Source organism: Mobula hypostoma, chromosome 5, assembly GCF_963921235.1.
Source record: "Mobula hypostoma chromosome 5, sMobHyp1.1, whole genome shotgun sequence".
Taxonomy (NCBI): Eukaryota; Metazoa; Chordata; class Chondrichthyes; order Myliobatiformes; family Myliobatidae; genus Mobula; species Mobula hypostoma.
In genome coordinates this window covers 83,601,254-83,618,117 of record NC_086101.1, presented here as the reverse complement: position 1 = coordinate 83,618,117, position 16,864 = coordinate 83,601,254, and the positions used below count along the sequence as shown (strand labels likewise).

At 38.7% G+C, this 16,864-nt stretch overlaps 1 protein-coding gene across 7 annotated transcripts in view; it reads right to left on the bottom strand.

The window, feature by feature from the left end:
• The window catches only part of gtdc1 (glycosyltransferase-like domain containing 1), a 369,108-nt gene that overhangs the window by 44,487 nt on the left and 307,757 nt on the right, over positions 1–16,864 (bottom strand). For 6 of the 7 annotated variants that reach the window (XM_063048614.1, XM_063048618.1, XM_063048615.1 and 3 more), the window contains 3 exons: positions 9,700–10,065; positions 5,366–5,475; positions 4,581–4,725 (listed from right to left, as the gene is read on the bottom strand). In XM_063048614.1, coding sequence (XP_062904684.1) covers positions 4,581–4,725; positions 5,366–5,475; positions 9,700–10,065 — 621 coding nt within the window. The remainder of the gene's footprint in view (positions 1–4,580; positions 4,726–5,365; positions 5,476–9,699; positions 10,066–16,864) is intronic. The other variant, XM_063048619.1, reaches the window with a different exon arrangement.

The window sequence follows — 16,864 nt, the reverse complement described above, 5'->3', positions numbered from 1 at the left end:
ATACAAAGAAGAGTCAATAGATGTTGGATTTATAGAAGGCCTTTGACAAGGTAACCCATGATATTACAGGAAAGATACTACCATTGTATAGAAGATTGGCTGACTTGCAGAAGACAAAGAATGGGAATAAAGGGGACCTCTACTGGTTGTCTGCTGGTGACTAATGCTGGTCTGTAGGGATCTGTGTTGGGGCTACTTCTTTTCACGTTATATATTCATGATTTGGATGACGAAATTGATGGCTATAAAAATGATGATATAAAAATAGGTAAATGGACAGCTAGTGTTAAGGAAGCAGGGAGTCTGCAGAAGGACCTAGACGGATTGGGGCAATGATCAAAGAGGTGGCAGATGGAATAGAGTGTTGGGAAGTGTATGAAGGAATTAAGGTATAGATTATTTTCTAAACAGGGAGAAAATTCAAATATCAGTGAAAAGAGTCTTGAGAGTTCTCGTGCAGAATTCCCAAAAGGTTAACTTGCAGTTTGAGTCTGTGGTAAGGAAGGCATATGCAATGTTAGCATTCATTTTGAGAGGACTAGTATAGAAAAACAATGATGTAATGCTGAGGCTTTATAAGGCATTGGTCAGGCTGCATTTGGAGTATTGTGAGCAGTTTTGGGTCCCTTATCTAAGAAAAAATGAGCTGGCATTGGAGAGGGTCCAGAGGAGGTTCATGGGAATGATTCTGTGAATGAAAGGGTTAACGTATGAAGAGCCTTTGATGGCGAGCCTGTCCTCGCTGGAGTTTAGAAGAATGAGGGAAGGATCTCATTGAAACCTTTTGATATTGAAAGGCAAAGATGAAGTGGATGTGGAGAGATTGCTGCCTATAGTTGGGGAGTCTAGGACCAGAGGGAGGTCCATTTAGAATAGAGATGAGGAGTAATTTCTTTAGCCAGAGGGTGATGAATCTGTAGAATTCATTGCCACAGAAGGCTGTGGTGGCCAAGTTACTGGCTATATTTAAAGTGGAGGTTGATAGAATCTTGATTAGTTAGGGCATGAAAGGCCACGGGGAGGATGCAGAAGAATGCGTTTGAGAGAGATAATAAATTAGACTTGATGGGATGGTGGAGAAGACTTGATGGGATGGTGGTAAATTTGCCTTGATGGGCCAAATGGGCTGCTTCTGCTCCTAAGTCTTACAGTCTTATGATTGACTGTTATTATATTTTTTCATACTACCTTTAAGCACTACATAAAAGGCTATACCTACCTCCATCTTATCAGGCATAACTTGCATTTGTGTCACATTACTTTTTAATACCAACATGTATAGCAAGTTGCATTGTACTAATGTTTCAAACATGTCTTTTCGGAGGGATAATGCAGTCAAATCTCATTTAACACAAGCAGCATTCTAATAGCATAAAAACCCTTGTCGGACAAGTAGTGTAGACTACTCAAAGTGCTCTCACTGAACTAATCTGGAGGAACATTTATTTCTGATAACAAGTATAAAATATTCAGGTCCATCAAAATTCATATTAATGAGACTTGTCAGTAAATGTAAAATCTTGGCTATTCAGTATTAAGTATACTTTAATGAAACCTGATAACTGCACATCTTGCACATTTAAAAAATAACTGCTAGCATTATCTTTCTGGCTGAGACTTTGACCCTTCACATTAGAGTTCCAATTACTTTTGCCAAGTTAGCTTTGTATTTTAAAACAGAACTTCCAAACACTTTAATAAACTTTTGCATTTTTGACATTGAGATAATACAGGTTCTCAATAAGCATAAGATTACTTGGGAAGAATCTAGTCTGAAATTCTAAAGCCTGGGCTACACAGACAAGAGCATTAGACAATGGGAGGTCAGATACAATGACACCGATTGACAGCATTAGTCAAAAGCACAGCAGGAAAGCCTACATATGCAGGTTCAACAGCTGGGGCAACAAATGCCCTTTCACAGGTGTGCAACATTTGTCCTATTACAATTCTATAATCAGTCTCTGTGCTTTCTTTATATCAAACTCGAGAGCAGATTCTCTTTTATCAATGTATTACACCTCAAAGAATAACTCTGCACTTGTATCCATTCCAACTGCACTTCTTAAATAATTTAACAGCCACCGATTCACAACTGTCATGTAATTCAGTGCGAATCAAGACCTGAAATTAGAACAACATCACCATTTCAGAGACCACAATCAACTTTCCTTTCTCAGGATGGTGATAGGAAATTACCCCCATGAATTTTAAGAGAAATGGTAATGATGAGAGGGTGACAAAAACAATAGTTAAAATGTAACTCATTCTATGTACAGCTCTGAAGATTGCTACTACTTATTAATTACTTTGCTGGCTCTGGTTAAAGATTAAGTAACCAATCACTTCTACATTGACAAGCATGTTTTCCACACACACAAGAGGTTCGTACTGCAGATGCTGTAAATCTAGAGCAACACAAACAATGTGTTGGAGGGACTCAGAAGGTCAGGCAGCATCTATGGATGGGAATAAACAGCTGATGTTTTGGGCTGAGACCCTTCATCAGAACTGATGAAGACTGCCCTGGCTATTGTGCTCAGTGTCCATTAATATGAGTAGGTTTTGGGCCTACTCCAGGGTTCAGATCTGAGGACGCATTTTGGTTTAGAATGTTCTTACTCATTTCTATTGTCTGCATGATTTGTGTTTTTTCCCCTTTCTCTGCGCAGTAGGGGTTTGGTCTTTATTATTATTTCATTGCGTTCTTTTTTTTGCTTTGTGACTGTCTGTAGGCAAACAGATCTCAAGGTGCAGGCTTTGGTAATATATCTACTTTGAAACTTCGTTTATTCCCATCTATAAATGCTGCCTGACCTACTGAGCTCCACCAGCACCTTATGTGTGATGTTTTCCATAATTCTCGTTTACAGTTGCTATATATTATATATACCCTGCCGATTAAAAAAAAAATAAGTTTGCAGTCTCAAAATGTAGTTTTATTCAAAACATGAAAAACAGAGGTGAGTAATTTCTGGGGAAGTGACTTCAGACCTAATAACTTTGGAATAATTTAATATCATATACAATCCTGAGTAATTTGTTGCAATAGTAAAGTATACATAGTACGAAAGTAAAGTGCTTTAAACATATTCATACTTCTATTTAAGAATGTGTAATTTTTGGAATACACTTTGGAACACAGTGGGGATTACCAGCCCAACAGATGGATTAGAGTGGTTAAGGCATGTGGCTCATTTTTAAAGAACGATGAGGGACAGGCAGTAAAGATTGCCTAAAATCTAAGTAATGGGAAAAAGCACAACTGGTCCACTAATATTCATTAATTTCTTTCGAAGTTGTTTTGAGAATATCATTGGGAATTTACTAATCTAAATGTATACAAATCAGGTGGGAAGTGGATAAAAAAGGATGAAACAATCCAGCAGAGGTGAATTTGTTACACAAGTAGCATCATCTGCAGGACAATAATCGCTATTGTTTCACTGTTGAACTCTTCTTGGGTACGAGTGTAAATGTGGAAAAGTATGTCAATATGGTGTAAGCATGAGTGAAGAGAGAGAACAGACAAACTATACGAAACAATCACTTACCTGCTGTATTAAAATAAATACCTCATTACATCCAACTGTCATAGTTAATAAATGTCCAAGATTAACAAAAGTATTTAACTATGCACAAAAGCAATGGTAAGTATTATTAAATTAAAACTCCCATACTTACTGTATATAAATATAATAAAGCACAATGTATGTTGTTAGACATGAAGATATTTTGGGTTAATATTGAGCATCTGTCACAAAAGCAATACCATGACCTTTATTGCCAAAAGTGCTAATTCTATGAATCTTAAAATGATGATCTATCCCTCTTCAGTTCCTATAATTTATTTGCAAATAGTTACTGGGATTCTGATCCTACATTTAATTAGCTGATAATTTTTCTTCACTGAATTATTTTACTGCAGGCAATGGCACTCAGTCACGTTGTCCAGCAATAACTGTTCTGATAGGTGGAATACTTTTTTTAAACTATAATGCAGATGACACAGGCTTTTGAGACCTGACTTGAGTTGGAACAGTAAAACACTAATTATTGATAGCACCTTTTTTTTGAAACCTTTGAAATCAGGGAAATATAGCCTTATAATTATGTTTTTCTCCTATTTTTAAGTAAAAGATAATGTTAATTATTAATGACAAAAGGAGGGTAAATATAAAGCAGCATGATTAAAGCATTGCTGCATTAGGGATATTTTAATTAAGTGAAAATGCTAATGTTGTTATACTAAGCAGATCAGATTAAAATGATCCTCACTGTGAGTTATTGTAACCCATATTTTATGTTACATTACCAATGACATGTAAAAAAAAGATGTACAAGATATACCACTATCCATAAACGTTACTACAAAAATGCCTATATATTAAATGACAGGGACTAATAATTGTTTTTCATATTCTTTTGCGCATCATGACTTCTTTTATGTTTTACATTTGCAAAAGGAAATAGCGTGACAGTCACTTTAATTTCTAAAGAAATCATTTCTCCCTCAAATGTTTGCAGAGATCTGCATTTCAGTTGACAGTAATTAGCATTAACTAATAAAGAGCACTCACATCGCCACTCCAAAGAATTCGTGTTTTGCTGTTGATATGACAATGTCTGCCGTGCACAGAACTTTGAGGTAGTCGTCTTTGCTGCTTTGGTAGCCCCAGTGCAAAACAGAGGAACCCAATTCCCTTCTGGCCTCAGCAAAGATGTCTTTAATGAGAAAAAAATATTCAACAATTCAATATGGTGCAAAATTAACTCGTATGTCAGCTTTGCCTCGTCTAAAGTTCAGGTTAATTAGCTTCTGCTTATTTTATAGAACTTCTCAGAGTTGTTTGCTTGTATAATCAAGGCAAGGAAGCAGAACCAAATGCTGAGGTGCAAAAGCTGACAGAAGCGAGGGCCGCCTCAACATCCTCCCCTCTATGAAAAGCCAACTGTCTGCTTCATAAAACTCGCTTAGCAGACAGTGAAACAAAATGGACTGTAAAGTTCGTTAAATGAAAATATTAAAAAAGAATTAAGCTAATGGAGATAAAATTAAAAGAAATGAGGCAACAAAAACATCACACCAAAAATGGCATCACTGTGACAGCTAAGTTTCCTAATGACGGACTGCATTCGGAAAAATTAAATGGCATTCCACGCTTAAATTTCTTTGGAAAGTAATGATCCATGAATGATGCTCACTCCAGGCATTTAGAAGTGGGAAAAAAATGCTCAACAACAACAAAGAGGTTTCTGAGACTGACAGAGATTTTTGCAACATTGAAGGTGTTTATTTTTGTGTGGTGGGGAGGGGGGGGAAGGGTTGGGGAAGGAATGCTCTTATGTCTCAATGAAGCAATACCTGGTATATCTGTAAAAGTCTCGCCAAGGACAGAAACTTCGAAGGTTAGTCCATCCTCCTTCAGCTTCAATAATGTCTTAAAGAAGAGTTCAGGGTCTTTGTCATGCTCCCTTGAAACAAAGCAAGATTCAAGGTGGTGAGAGGGCTTTGTAAGTTAAATAAGGTGGCACTTGGCATGTCATGAAAATAAAATACCCCAAATCGAGGCTCCTTACACTTAGAAACTACTTTTCCTTTTAAACCTTTTGAAAGATAGCCGAATAGAATATAGCTAAGTTGTTAAGAGTCCCTTATAATGCTTTGCATGCATTTGTTCATTTATATTGTGTCCATGATAATAATGAGAAAGGTAGCTGAAAGGAGTTATGAGTCTGACAATGTGAGGGAGAGAATTTAGCATACACAGTTGAAATGTTGAAAATGTTGTAACTAATGACTGTGTTTTTGCTGATGCTAATTTAGCTCCCTCACACTGTCAAGTTCCGAACTCCTCCAGCTTGGTTCACTGATGAAGTCATCAAGACTATTTGTTTATAAAGTAAATTCATCTCTTGCCCTCCCCCTTAAAGAAATTGTAGGATAATAAAATTCATCATGATTCTCTACAACTTCTTTATCAAATATTAAAAGGAGTAAAATGAATCCAAGGAGAAGAAATTGATCAACCCTAATAGTGTCCCAATAGTAATTGGAAACATTTTGAATTGCATCCAATTATCTTCCCGCATCAGCATACCTAGAATTTAACTGAGGTACGTTGTATCACGATCATCTCTGGCACATTAAGAGTTAAATTTAAACATATTGATGAAAAGAATTTCTGGTGTACCAACTATCCTGATTCCTCAACAGTTCTGACAACACAAGTTTAGATACACAATATTAAATTAGACTCTGATTACAAAATAACCCTTACAATATTATTTTTCTACTTAGTGGAGCTCTGTATATTTTTATTGACAAAATAAATCATGTTAGTTGATAGCAGTTAAGGATATTTTAACTCCAGAACAATCTGGCTCCGGGTTGAGGTAAACATTGGTTGGAAAAAAGTTTACTACTTGCAATTTATGCAGAGTAGGATGTTAAAAAGTGCAGGGAAATCCTTCAACTTGATCTTGTGACATGGATCAAATAGAACAAAGCAAATAATAATTTAGCAGTATAACATTGCTATTCATTCTTGGCAATGTTTTAAAGGAAAAAAACTTCTAATAAAATCTATTCCATTTTAATTATAAATACTGGGTTTCAATAGAATTTTTACCCTTGGTGAAATTTTTACTCAAGTGCTAATTAGTGCAAGATGCATTCTCAGTTTTACTGCACAGTTCCCTATCACAACATTAATCAATCCTGCAATCAGAACTTATTAATTTTTTTTTAATTTTAGCACTTGTCCAAGTTACATGAAATTCACATTAACCCTCAGAGTGCCATCTATCTGCCATGTACGCCCACCTTTTTCAAACATTCTGAATATGCAATGTGAAAATGCTAAACGAGAGGTGGGTAGTCCAATATATACCTCCAATAATAGAGATTTCTGTGTGCAAGTTAAAATGACATTTTATTTGTACGTGTTTATACATCTTATGAATACTTGTGAGAGAAAAAAAACTAATCACATGGTTTGCAAGGTTAAGGTCCAGACTCAATGTCTAATCTATCTGAAAAATACAAAACTAATTCTTTTGTATGGAACAAGAACATCATCATTTACAAGGACTGTGAATTTAGACTACAATAGCTTCTTGCTGAAGGTCAAATGTCTCTGTTACGTGTTAATAATAATCTAAAGCAGCACCTCCAACTACACTATTTCTGCAGGGTTCATATTAGGCTCCTAAGGTGTGGTATTAACAGAGCTTATTTATTTTAATTTGAGAGGCTCTTATTTGTCCATTCCCTTGTGGCAAAACTGATTTCCATGATGATTCCCTTCTTAATTTTAATACCCTTTTTACTCATCATATAGACATTAGAATTTTGCAGAAAATAATGGAACTCCTGCGCAGGAAGAAAAGACAACTGAAGGGATGATAGTAAACTAGCTTTTGCAATTAATTGGTGTATGGTAGTGCACGTGTATGATAACAGAATTTTTCACCAAGGAAAGCGAGGTTAATTAATGTACGAGCTGCATTCACCAAGATGCTGAATTTAGTATTTTTCCCCCATGGTGTCTTAAGTGCCTTGATTTCTCAGTAATGACCTAGTTCTCCTAATGAGTAACATTAACCCCTGGCTGTATCTGTCCAGGACTTAATTGTCAACTGAAGCTGAAAGAGAAGAGTTTGCCGATCAGCAGGTATGTGGTACATTAACACATGTCAACTCAGGTCCTAATAAATAAATCTGTTGCCATAGGAATAGTAACATCAGCAGCACTGCTTTTCCTCAATTTTAAATAAATATCTATCAAGAAATGAAGAAGGTGTTAGTGGGAGTGAATGATATGGGGTGGAGAGCATGAGAGATTGAAATACAGAAAATATGTAAGTAAATTTTTTCTAAATGCAGTTTTCTCAGGTGATTCTTTAAAAATGCCAAGATAGTTATTTTTTAAGTTATCAGTTTTTCCTTCTAGTCGTATTACGACCCCCACCACCCTCACACTTCAATAGCAACTTCTAATTCTGATTAAGTCCACCAGTTCTATCCTTTTATTTTGGGCTCTTGTATCCCTTAATTAACAAACCTGACATTAAAGTAACCAGCCAGCAAGTGCACAGAACCGGGTGGCATTTAAAGTGTTTTATCATGAAATTATCCCAACAGAGTCCATCCCGCAAGATAACATCATCATCAATACTCCATGCAAGACCCAACAGCTCGAGCACAATATTGCCTGCCATTTATCTGTTGTCAGCATAGGTTACAAACTGTAATCCTTGACTGCCTTGGAATTAGAATGTCTTTGATGTCCCCACAAGAGTTTTTGCCTGAAGGCTTTACCAATGCTCTGCAGCTCAATGTTTATTCCTCGTAATCTTCCTCTCATCTCCGGGCTACTGGTGACAGATGGTTATGTGCACACAATAGTGTTAGAGTTTGATATTTTTTTGCTCCCTATACAACAAATATCTATCAGATGTGGGCCAAGAAAGCTGACATAGCTAACTTAGGTAATGGCAACAAACAGCTTGAGTTGATGTTTTTGTCTTTTCTTCCCTTTTCCCCTGCTTGTTTCCTTTCTAAAATTCTCAAAGGTAAAGTATATTAACCTGGCTGGCTTTTACAAAAAAACACATATCAAATGACAACATCTTTTGTTTCCAAATATTAATATATTCAATTTATAATACCAGTACTTCAATTAATAGATACAGTCATGAAGTGAATAACTCGCTTGTCTGTGTTTACCCTTGATGACCTGAAGCAGCACTAAAATTTACTGTGCCCTCCTGATTTTTAAGGATGCCCTAGACATAAGCGATGCTGGTATACATGTCTCCATCTCTACTAATGTTTAAAAACATTAATTTTATTTCTGGAACTACTGCTTGCTCTATATATTGTACTGATTAAACATCCCGTTACATAATAAGAGACTTGAACTAATATGTAATCATGGATCAAGGATTTCAGGTATAGTTGCTGCATTTCCCAACTCAGCACCATTAAATGATAAAAAGAATTATGAAAAGAATGACTTTTAATAATAAATGTTAAAAAAATCATGTTACAACATGATTTGTAAACTAATTCTGGGTCAATTCTTCCTTTACACTATATCACCAGAAATTTCACATTTTGTTTCTTAAGGCCCCAGAGTCAAAGATGAAAATCCCTTTAGATACCAGCTGCTGCAGATCAACTATGAAAGCTTCTGGAGTTTTAATGTACTGGAAGTCAAATCTGTGTAAAGACGATTTATTTTCCTGTTGTGTGCACTAACTGATTCACCTGTAAACAGTTGTTCAATAAAATCTGACCTACTGATCCATCCCAAGCGCCTCTTCCAAGCACTTTATAATCTCAGATGAAGTAGACTCTAATCAGGCCACATGCAGATTAACCAGGCTCAGAGGTCACTGAAACAAAATGTTCACATCCATCTCTGCAAAAATACTAGGTGCTAGACATCCCTCTGTATGTTCACCCTCACACCTCTTCGCTACTGCATTTTAATCCCAATATATTCCCCTCTAACGGCACTGAAAACTGAAGTTTATGACTGTATACTTGTAGCAATTAGCTGAGCTGCAGATTCTGCTCTGTTCAGAAGAGATTACAGAGTCCAGCTTTGACAGTGATAATATGTCAAATGTGCCTCTGAAAAGATAGGGATGATTTACGTGTATAGATTACCCCAGATGTATATTACTCACCACCTGTGTGGCCAGACAATGTGTAAAGGTTTATACTGGGAAGCCACATTGTAATTTTCCTCTGAGTTGCGACTCAGCCTGCTGCAGAGGTTAAAGGCCATATGTTCCTTATCTTCTCCTCCGTGATAAGCACTTGTACCTTCACTTTTCTTGATGTGGTTCAGCTCCTCGAGTGACTCTGTCGGGCTTGATAGCCCTTCCCGCCTCTCAGCAGGGTGAGGTTCCAGGACAGAACTGTTTCTCATCAGTTCATCATCGTGTTTATACTTTTGCAAAGCAATCAGGCCCACTAATCCTTTACCATTTTCAATGTCTTGAACACCAGTCATCTGAGGAGTTTGGCAAAGTTTATGTGCTGGCAGAAATCTGAAGCAAGAGATTAGATTGCGATGTAAATGTGGAATGGAGAAATCATAGAAAATATACAAACAGCAGCAACAACAGAAGTTCAATGCAATATGAAAGATCGCCTGTAGTGTATAAAAAAGTTAAAGAAAACAATTTAAACTAATATTACATGCATTTTTTCCACTTCAAAGGATTCAATCAAAAGAATGTGTTCAATGCATTATTGTTAGCATTACTTCTTGTTATTTTTCGTCACAGGTTATGATCAGCTAAGGAAAGAATCCTATATGTACAGCAATGCAAGGTCTCAGTTACATAGAGTTAAATAGTGTAAATGACAGAAACAGATCATTCAATAAAACTCATCCATGCTGGTGTTTATTGGTCAATTGAGTGCCTTCTTGCTTTGCTTTCCTCAACTAAACTTATCACTGTAACACCATTTTCTCTTCTCCCTCATCTCCCAGCCTCCTCTAAAATCCCACTGTTGTAGTCATTTGATGTTGTAGTGTTCGACGAGCCTAGCAATTAGCTTACAGATGTTTCATCATCAGTCAAGGTGACATCCTCAATGCACAGCTGTTGGTGTTACTCTCCGGGAGTGCTCGTGTTGATATAGGCCCCCTGTTCACTTGCCTTGGTCCTAATTGGCTACCCCTTCAATTAACCATTGAATTCTATTGGCTTGTGTTTCTTTGGCTCTTCACCATCACCCTAAACGATTATAGTCAACACAGCTAGCTCCTTTGGGAGTCATTTCCACACTTCCACTATTCCTTTGGTAATGAAATGCCTTCCAAATCCTCTGCTAGATTTACAGAATTGTTACAGCACCAAAGGAGGCTATTTGGTCAATAAAGTCTGCGCCAACTCTTTGCAGATTCAGTTCCTTTGTAAGTATAGTTCTTAGCTCAGTTCTCTGCTCTTTCCCCTTAATGATGCAAACTTCTTTCTTTCAGCTTAGTTCTGACTGGTACATTGGCCTTTTCCCGTCCACCTGGTACAGAACTCCACACACTAACCACTTGTGGGAAAAAAATATTCTTCACTTTTGGTTCTTATTCTAATCAATTTCATTTTATGTCTCTTGATTCTTGGACTTCCTAACAGTGAATACATTTGCTTTTTTCACACCCTCTGAGATTTTCAATTCCTCGATCAGTTCTTTTTACATCCTCCAAGGAGAACAGCCAAATTTTATCTAAATAACAAAAACTCTCTTTCCACTTTCTCTAAAGCAGGGGTTTCCAACCTTCTTAATGCTATGGACCCCTACCATTAACCAAGGGGTCCATGGACTCCAGGTTGGGAACCTCTGCTCTAAAGCCTTTACACCTTCACTAACGTCCAGCATTCAGAACTGGACATTAAGCTCTGGGTACAGTCAAACCGATTCTCTGGGAATCCACTTCATTGAAACCTTCTGTAATTTTCAAGGCTCTTTTAGGTCACCAAGTCAGTCCATCATTCCCTGAGAATGTGTATTGTCACATTTATGGGATTATCCTTGCAAATTATCTCTGGGTTCTCTCCAGTGCCTCTTATAATCATCACCATTCTGTGCCAAGTCATAAAATGTGGGCAATCCTGGTCTTTGACGTATAATATAGTAGCCAAAACTATATGCAATTTTAAAGCATTTACAAAGCTTTAAAACAAATAATAAAATTATTATTTCCCATTTCGCTTAAATATTTTCAAAGAGTTCATATTAAAAAAGCAAGAACTTCCCTAAGAAAAACAAAATAGTCAAACTGATAGTCTGTGCATTTATACATGATCAGCAATAAACAACCAAATAATCCATTGCCCAGTTACACCAAACAAGATTCTCCAAGTTCTGCTTTCTCAGAAGAGTGAGTAATTTTGAACTTTTATTTGTTCTGGGGGTAGCATGTTGATTTTCTTCAACACCGTCAAACACTTAAGATTCCAAGTAAAGCAGCACTGTTAATAAGAACAGCTCTGTTTCAATCTTTTCATTTCAGATTCTTTGTCTACCGAGATAGAGCTCATACTCAAAATGTCCTTATCAAGATTACAGACAGGCTTGTAACTGAAGAAGAAATTTTCTAGGATAATGGAGAACCGCATAAAATAACTGAATGCACTGGCATTTCTATCAAACTGAAATGTCTAGCTTTCACCCTCATGAAGAATGACTGCAATTTTATATACAAGTATTTTATTTTACATGTAGAATGGGTTAATCCGGTGTTTCTGCTGACATTAAAAGGAACACACTGTCTGAGGAAATGTTTAGTTAAACTCTTTACTATATGCTCACTTTTAGGATTAGTCCCAGTATTTTTATATTCTTGAAAATATACTTGTGGAAAGGTCTGCACTATGTCATAGTTACACACAGACTCATAAAACAAAAGCCACAGGTCTTTTCTTTAAGGGTTCATTCATAATTTTCCAGCTCTTCATCCACATGAGAATTTTACTTTTGAGTATATATGTCCTTGGAGAAAGGGGGCAGATTAGGGAATTAAAATAATGCATAATTTACACTGGGCAAAGCAGCAATTTTCTTTCCAATATATGGCATATTCATAAAACTGTAAGACGTGGGAGCAGAATTTGGCCATTTGGCCCATCAAGTCTGCTCCGCCATTCAATCATGGCTGATCCTTTTTTCCGCTCTCCTCAGCCCCACTCCCCGGCCTTCTCTTTGTAACCTTTGATGACTTGGCCAATCAAGATCCTATCAATCTCCGCCTTAAATACACCCAACGACTTGGCCTCCACAGCTGTCTGTGGTAACAAATTCCACAAATTCGCCACACTCTGGCTAAAGAAATTTCTCTGCATTTCTCTTTTAAATGGATACCTCTCTATCCTGAAGCTATACCCTTTTGTCCTAGATTACCACATCATGGGAAACGTCCTTTCCACATCTACTCTCTCTAGGTCTTTCAACATTCGAAAGGTTTCAATGAGATCTACGCTCATCCTTCTAAATTTCAGCGAGTACAGACCCAGAGCTATCAAATGTTCCTCATATGATAACCCTTTATTCTCGGAATCATATTTGTTAACCTCCTCTGAACCCTTTCCAATGCCAGCGCATCTTTTCTTAGATAAGGAGTGAAAACTGATCATAATACTCAAGGTGAAGCCTCACCTACTCTTATATTCTAGACCACTTGATATGAATGCATTTGCTTTCCTCACCATCAACTCCACTGCAAGTTAACGATTAGGGTGTTCTGCAAAAGGACTCCCAAGTCTCTGTGCATCTCAGATTTTTGGATTTTCTCCCCATTTAGAAAATAGTCTGCACATTTATTTATTCTACCGAAGTGCATGACAATGCATTTTCCAACTTTGTATTTCATTTGCCACTTTCTTGCCCATTCTCCTAATCTGTCTATATCCTTCTGTAGCCTTCCTGTTTCCTCAACACTAACTGCCCTTCCACCAATCTTTCTATCATCTATTCCATCTGCGGAACACCACTAGTCACTGGTAGCCAACCAGAAAAGGATCCTTTTATTCCCACTCGCTGCCTCCTACCAATCAACCAATGTTCTAACCATGCCAGTAACTTAGCTGTTATACCATGGGTTCTTAATTTGGTAAGCAGCCTCACGTGTAGCACCTTGTCAAAGGCCTTCTGAAAGTCCAAATATATAACATTCACTACATCCCCTTTATCTATCCTACTTGCAATCTCCTCCAAGAATTCCAACAGGTTTGTCAGGCAAGTTTTCCCCTTAAGGAAACCTTTGTTGACTTTGTCCTATCTTGTCCTGTGTCACCAAGTACTCCATAAACTCTTCCTTAACTATTGACTCCAACATCTTCACAACCACTGAGGTCAGGCTAACTGGTCTATAATTCCCTTTCTGCTGCCTCCTTCCTTTCTTAAAGAGTAGAGTGACATCTTCAATTTTTCAGTCCTCTGGAATCATGCAGAGTCTAATGATTCTTGAAACATCATTAGTAATGTATCCACAATCTCTACCGCTACCACTTTCATAACCCTAGGGTGCAGTTCATCTAGCCTGGCTGACTTATGTACCCTTAGGTCTTTCAGCTTTTTGAGCACCTTCTCCCTTGTAATAGTAACTACACTCAGTTCTCTTCCCTCACTCCCTTCAACAACTGGAACACTTCTAGTGTCTTCCACAGTGAAGCCTGATGCAAAATACTCATTCACTTCATCTGCCATCTCCTTGTTCCCCATTATTATTGCTCCCCATTTTCTAGCCACTCCCAACTCTCTCTTTATTTTTTAACATACTTGAAAAAGCTTTTGCTATCCACCTTGATATTGTTTGCAGGCTTGCTATCATATTTCATCTTTTTCCCTCCTAATGATTCTTTTAGTTGCTCTCTAGGTTTTCAAAAGCTTCCCAATCCTCTATCTTCCCAGTCATTTTTGCTTTATTGTATGCACTCCCTTTTGCTTTTATATTAGCTTTGACTTCTCTTGTCAGCCACTCGAGTATTTCTTTGTTTTGGGAATACATCTATCCTGCACCTTCCTCATTTTTCCCAGAAACTCAAGACATTGCTGCTCTGCTGTCATTCCTGCCAACATCTCCTTCCAGTTTACTTTGGTCAACTCTCCTCCCATACCACTGTAATTTCCTTTACTCCTCTGAAATGCTGTTACATCAGATTTCACTTCCTCCCTATCAAAATTCAAGTTGAACTCAATCATTTTGTGATCGCTGATTTCCAAGGGTTCCTTTACCTTAAGCTCCCTAATCACCTCCGGTTCCTTTCCTCACACTCAATCCAGTTTCGCTCATCCCTCAGTAGGCTCAACAACAAACTGCTTAAAAAGCCATCTTGTAGGTATTCAATAAATTCACTCTCCTGAGATCCATCACCAACCTGCATGTTAACCAATCTACCTGCATATTAAAATCTCCCATGACTATCATAACATTGCCCTTTTGGCATGCCTTTTCTATTTCCCATTGTAATCTGTAGTCCACATCCCAGCTACTACTGGAGACCTGTGTATAACTGTCATCAGGGTCATCAATCATTTTTGTCACCAATGTGCTTGCAAATTTGGTTACAAAAAAGCTTTGAATTCAAAGACCATATTTAGAAGTTACCTAAATATTGTTAATGGTGAAAACACAAGGAATTCTGCAGATGCTGGAAATTCAAGCAACACACATCAAAGTTGCTGGTGAACGCAGCAGGCCAGGCAGCATCTCTAGGAAGAGGTACAGTCGACGTTTCAGGCCGAGACCCTTCGTCAGGACTAACTGAAGAAACAGCTAGTAAGAGATATAAAAGTGGGAGGGGGAGGAGGAGGGGGAGATCCAAAATGATAGGAGAAAACAGGAGGAGGAGGGATGGAGCCAAGAGCTGGACAGGTGATTGGCAAAAGGGATATGAGAGGATCATGGGACAGGAAGCCCAGGGAGAAGGAAATGGGGGGGGGGGGAACCAGAGGATGGGCAAGGGGTCTAGTCAGAGGGACAGAGGGAGAAAAAGGAGAATGAGAGAAAGAATGTGTGTATATAAATAACAGATGGGGTACGAGGGGGAGGTGGGGCATTAGCGGAAGTTAGAGAAGTCAATGTTCATGCCATCAGGTTGGAGGCTACCCAGACGGAATATAAGGTGTTGTTCCTCCAACCTGAGTGTGGCTTCATCTTTACAGTAGAGGAGGCCGTGGATAGACATGTCACAATGGGAATGGGATGTGGAATTAAAATGTGTGGCCACTGGGAGATCCTGCTTTCTCTGGTGGAGAGAGCGTAGGTGTTCAGCAAAATGATCTCCCAGTCTGCGTCGGGTCTCACCAATATATAGAAGGCCACACCAGGAGCACTGGACGCAGTATATCACCCCAGCCGACTCACAGGTGAAGTGTCGCCTCACCTGGAAGGACTGTCTGGGGCCCTGAATGGTGGTAAGGGAGGAAGTGTGAGGGCATGTGTAGCACTTGTTCCGCTTACAAGGATAAGTGCCAGGAGGGAGATCAGTGGGGAGGGATGGGGGGGATGAATGGACAAGGGAGTCATGTAGGGAGCGATTCTTGCGGAAAGCGGGGGGGGGGGGAAGGAAAGATGTGCTTAGTGGTGGGATCCCGTTGGAGGTGATGGAAGTTACGGAGAATAATATGTTGGACCCGGAGGCTGGTGGGGTGGTAGGTGAGGACCAGGGGAACCCTATTCCTAGTGGGGTGGTGGGAGGATGGAGTGAGAGCGTCTGTGCGTGAAATGGGGGAGATACGTTTGAGAGCAGAGTTGATGGTGGAGGAAGAGCAGTCCCTTTCTTTAAAAAAGGAGGACATCTCCCTCATCCTGGAATGAAAAGCCTCATCCTGAGAGCAGATGTGGTGGAGACGGAGGAATTGTGAGAAGGGGATGGCATTTTTGCAAGAGACAGGGTGAGAAGAGGAATAGTCCAGATAGCTGTGAGAGTCAATGGGCTTATAGTAGACATCAGTAGATAAGCTGTCTCCAGAGATAGAGACAGAAAGATCTAGAAAGGGGAGGGAGGTGTCGGAAATGGACCAGGTAGACTTGAGGGCAGGGTGAAAGTTGGAGGCAAAATTAATGAAGTCAACGAGCTCAGCATGCGTGCAGGAAGTAGCGCCAATGCAGTCGTCGATGTAGCGAAGGAAAAGTGGGGGACAGATACCAGAATAGGTTTGGAACATAGATTGTTCCACAAAGCCAACAAAAAGGCAGGCATAGCTAGGACCCATACGGGTGCCCAATAGCTACACCTTTAGTTTGGAGGAAGTGGGAGGAGCCAAAAGAGAAATTATTAAGAGTAAGGACTAATTCCGCTAGACGGAGCAGAGTGGTGGTAGAGGGGAACTGATTAGGTC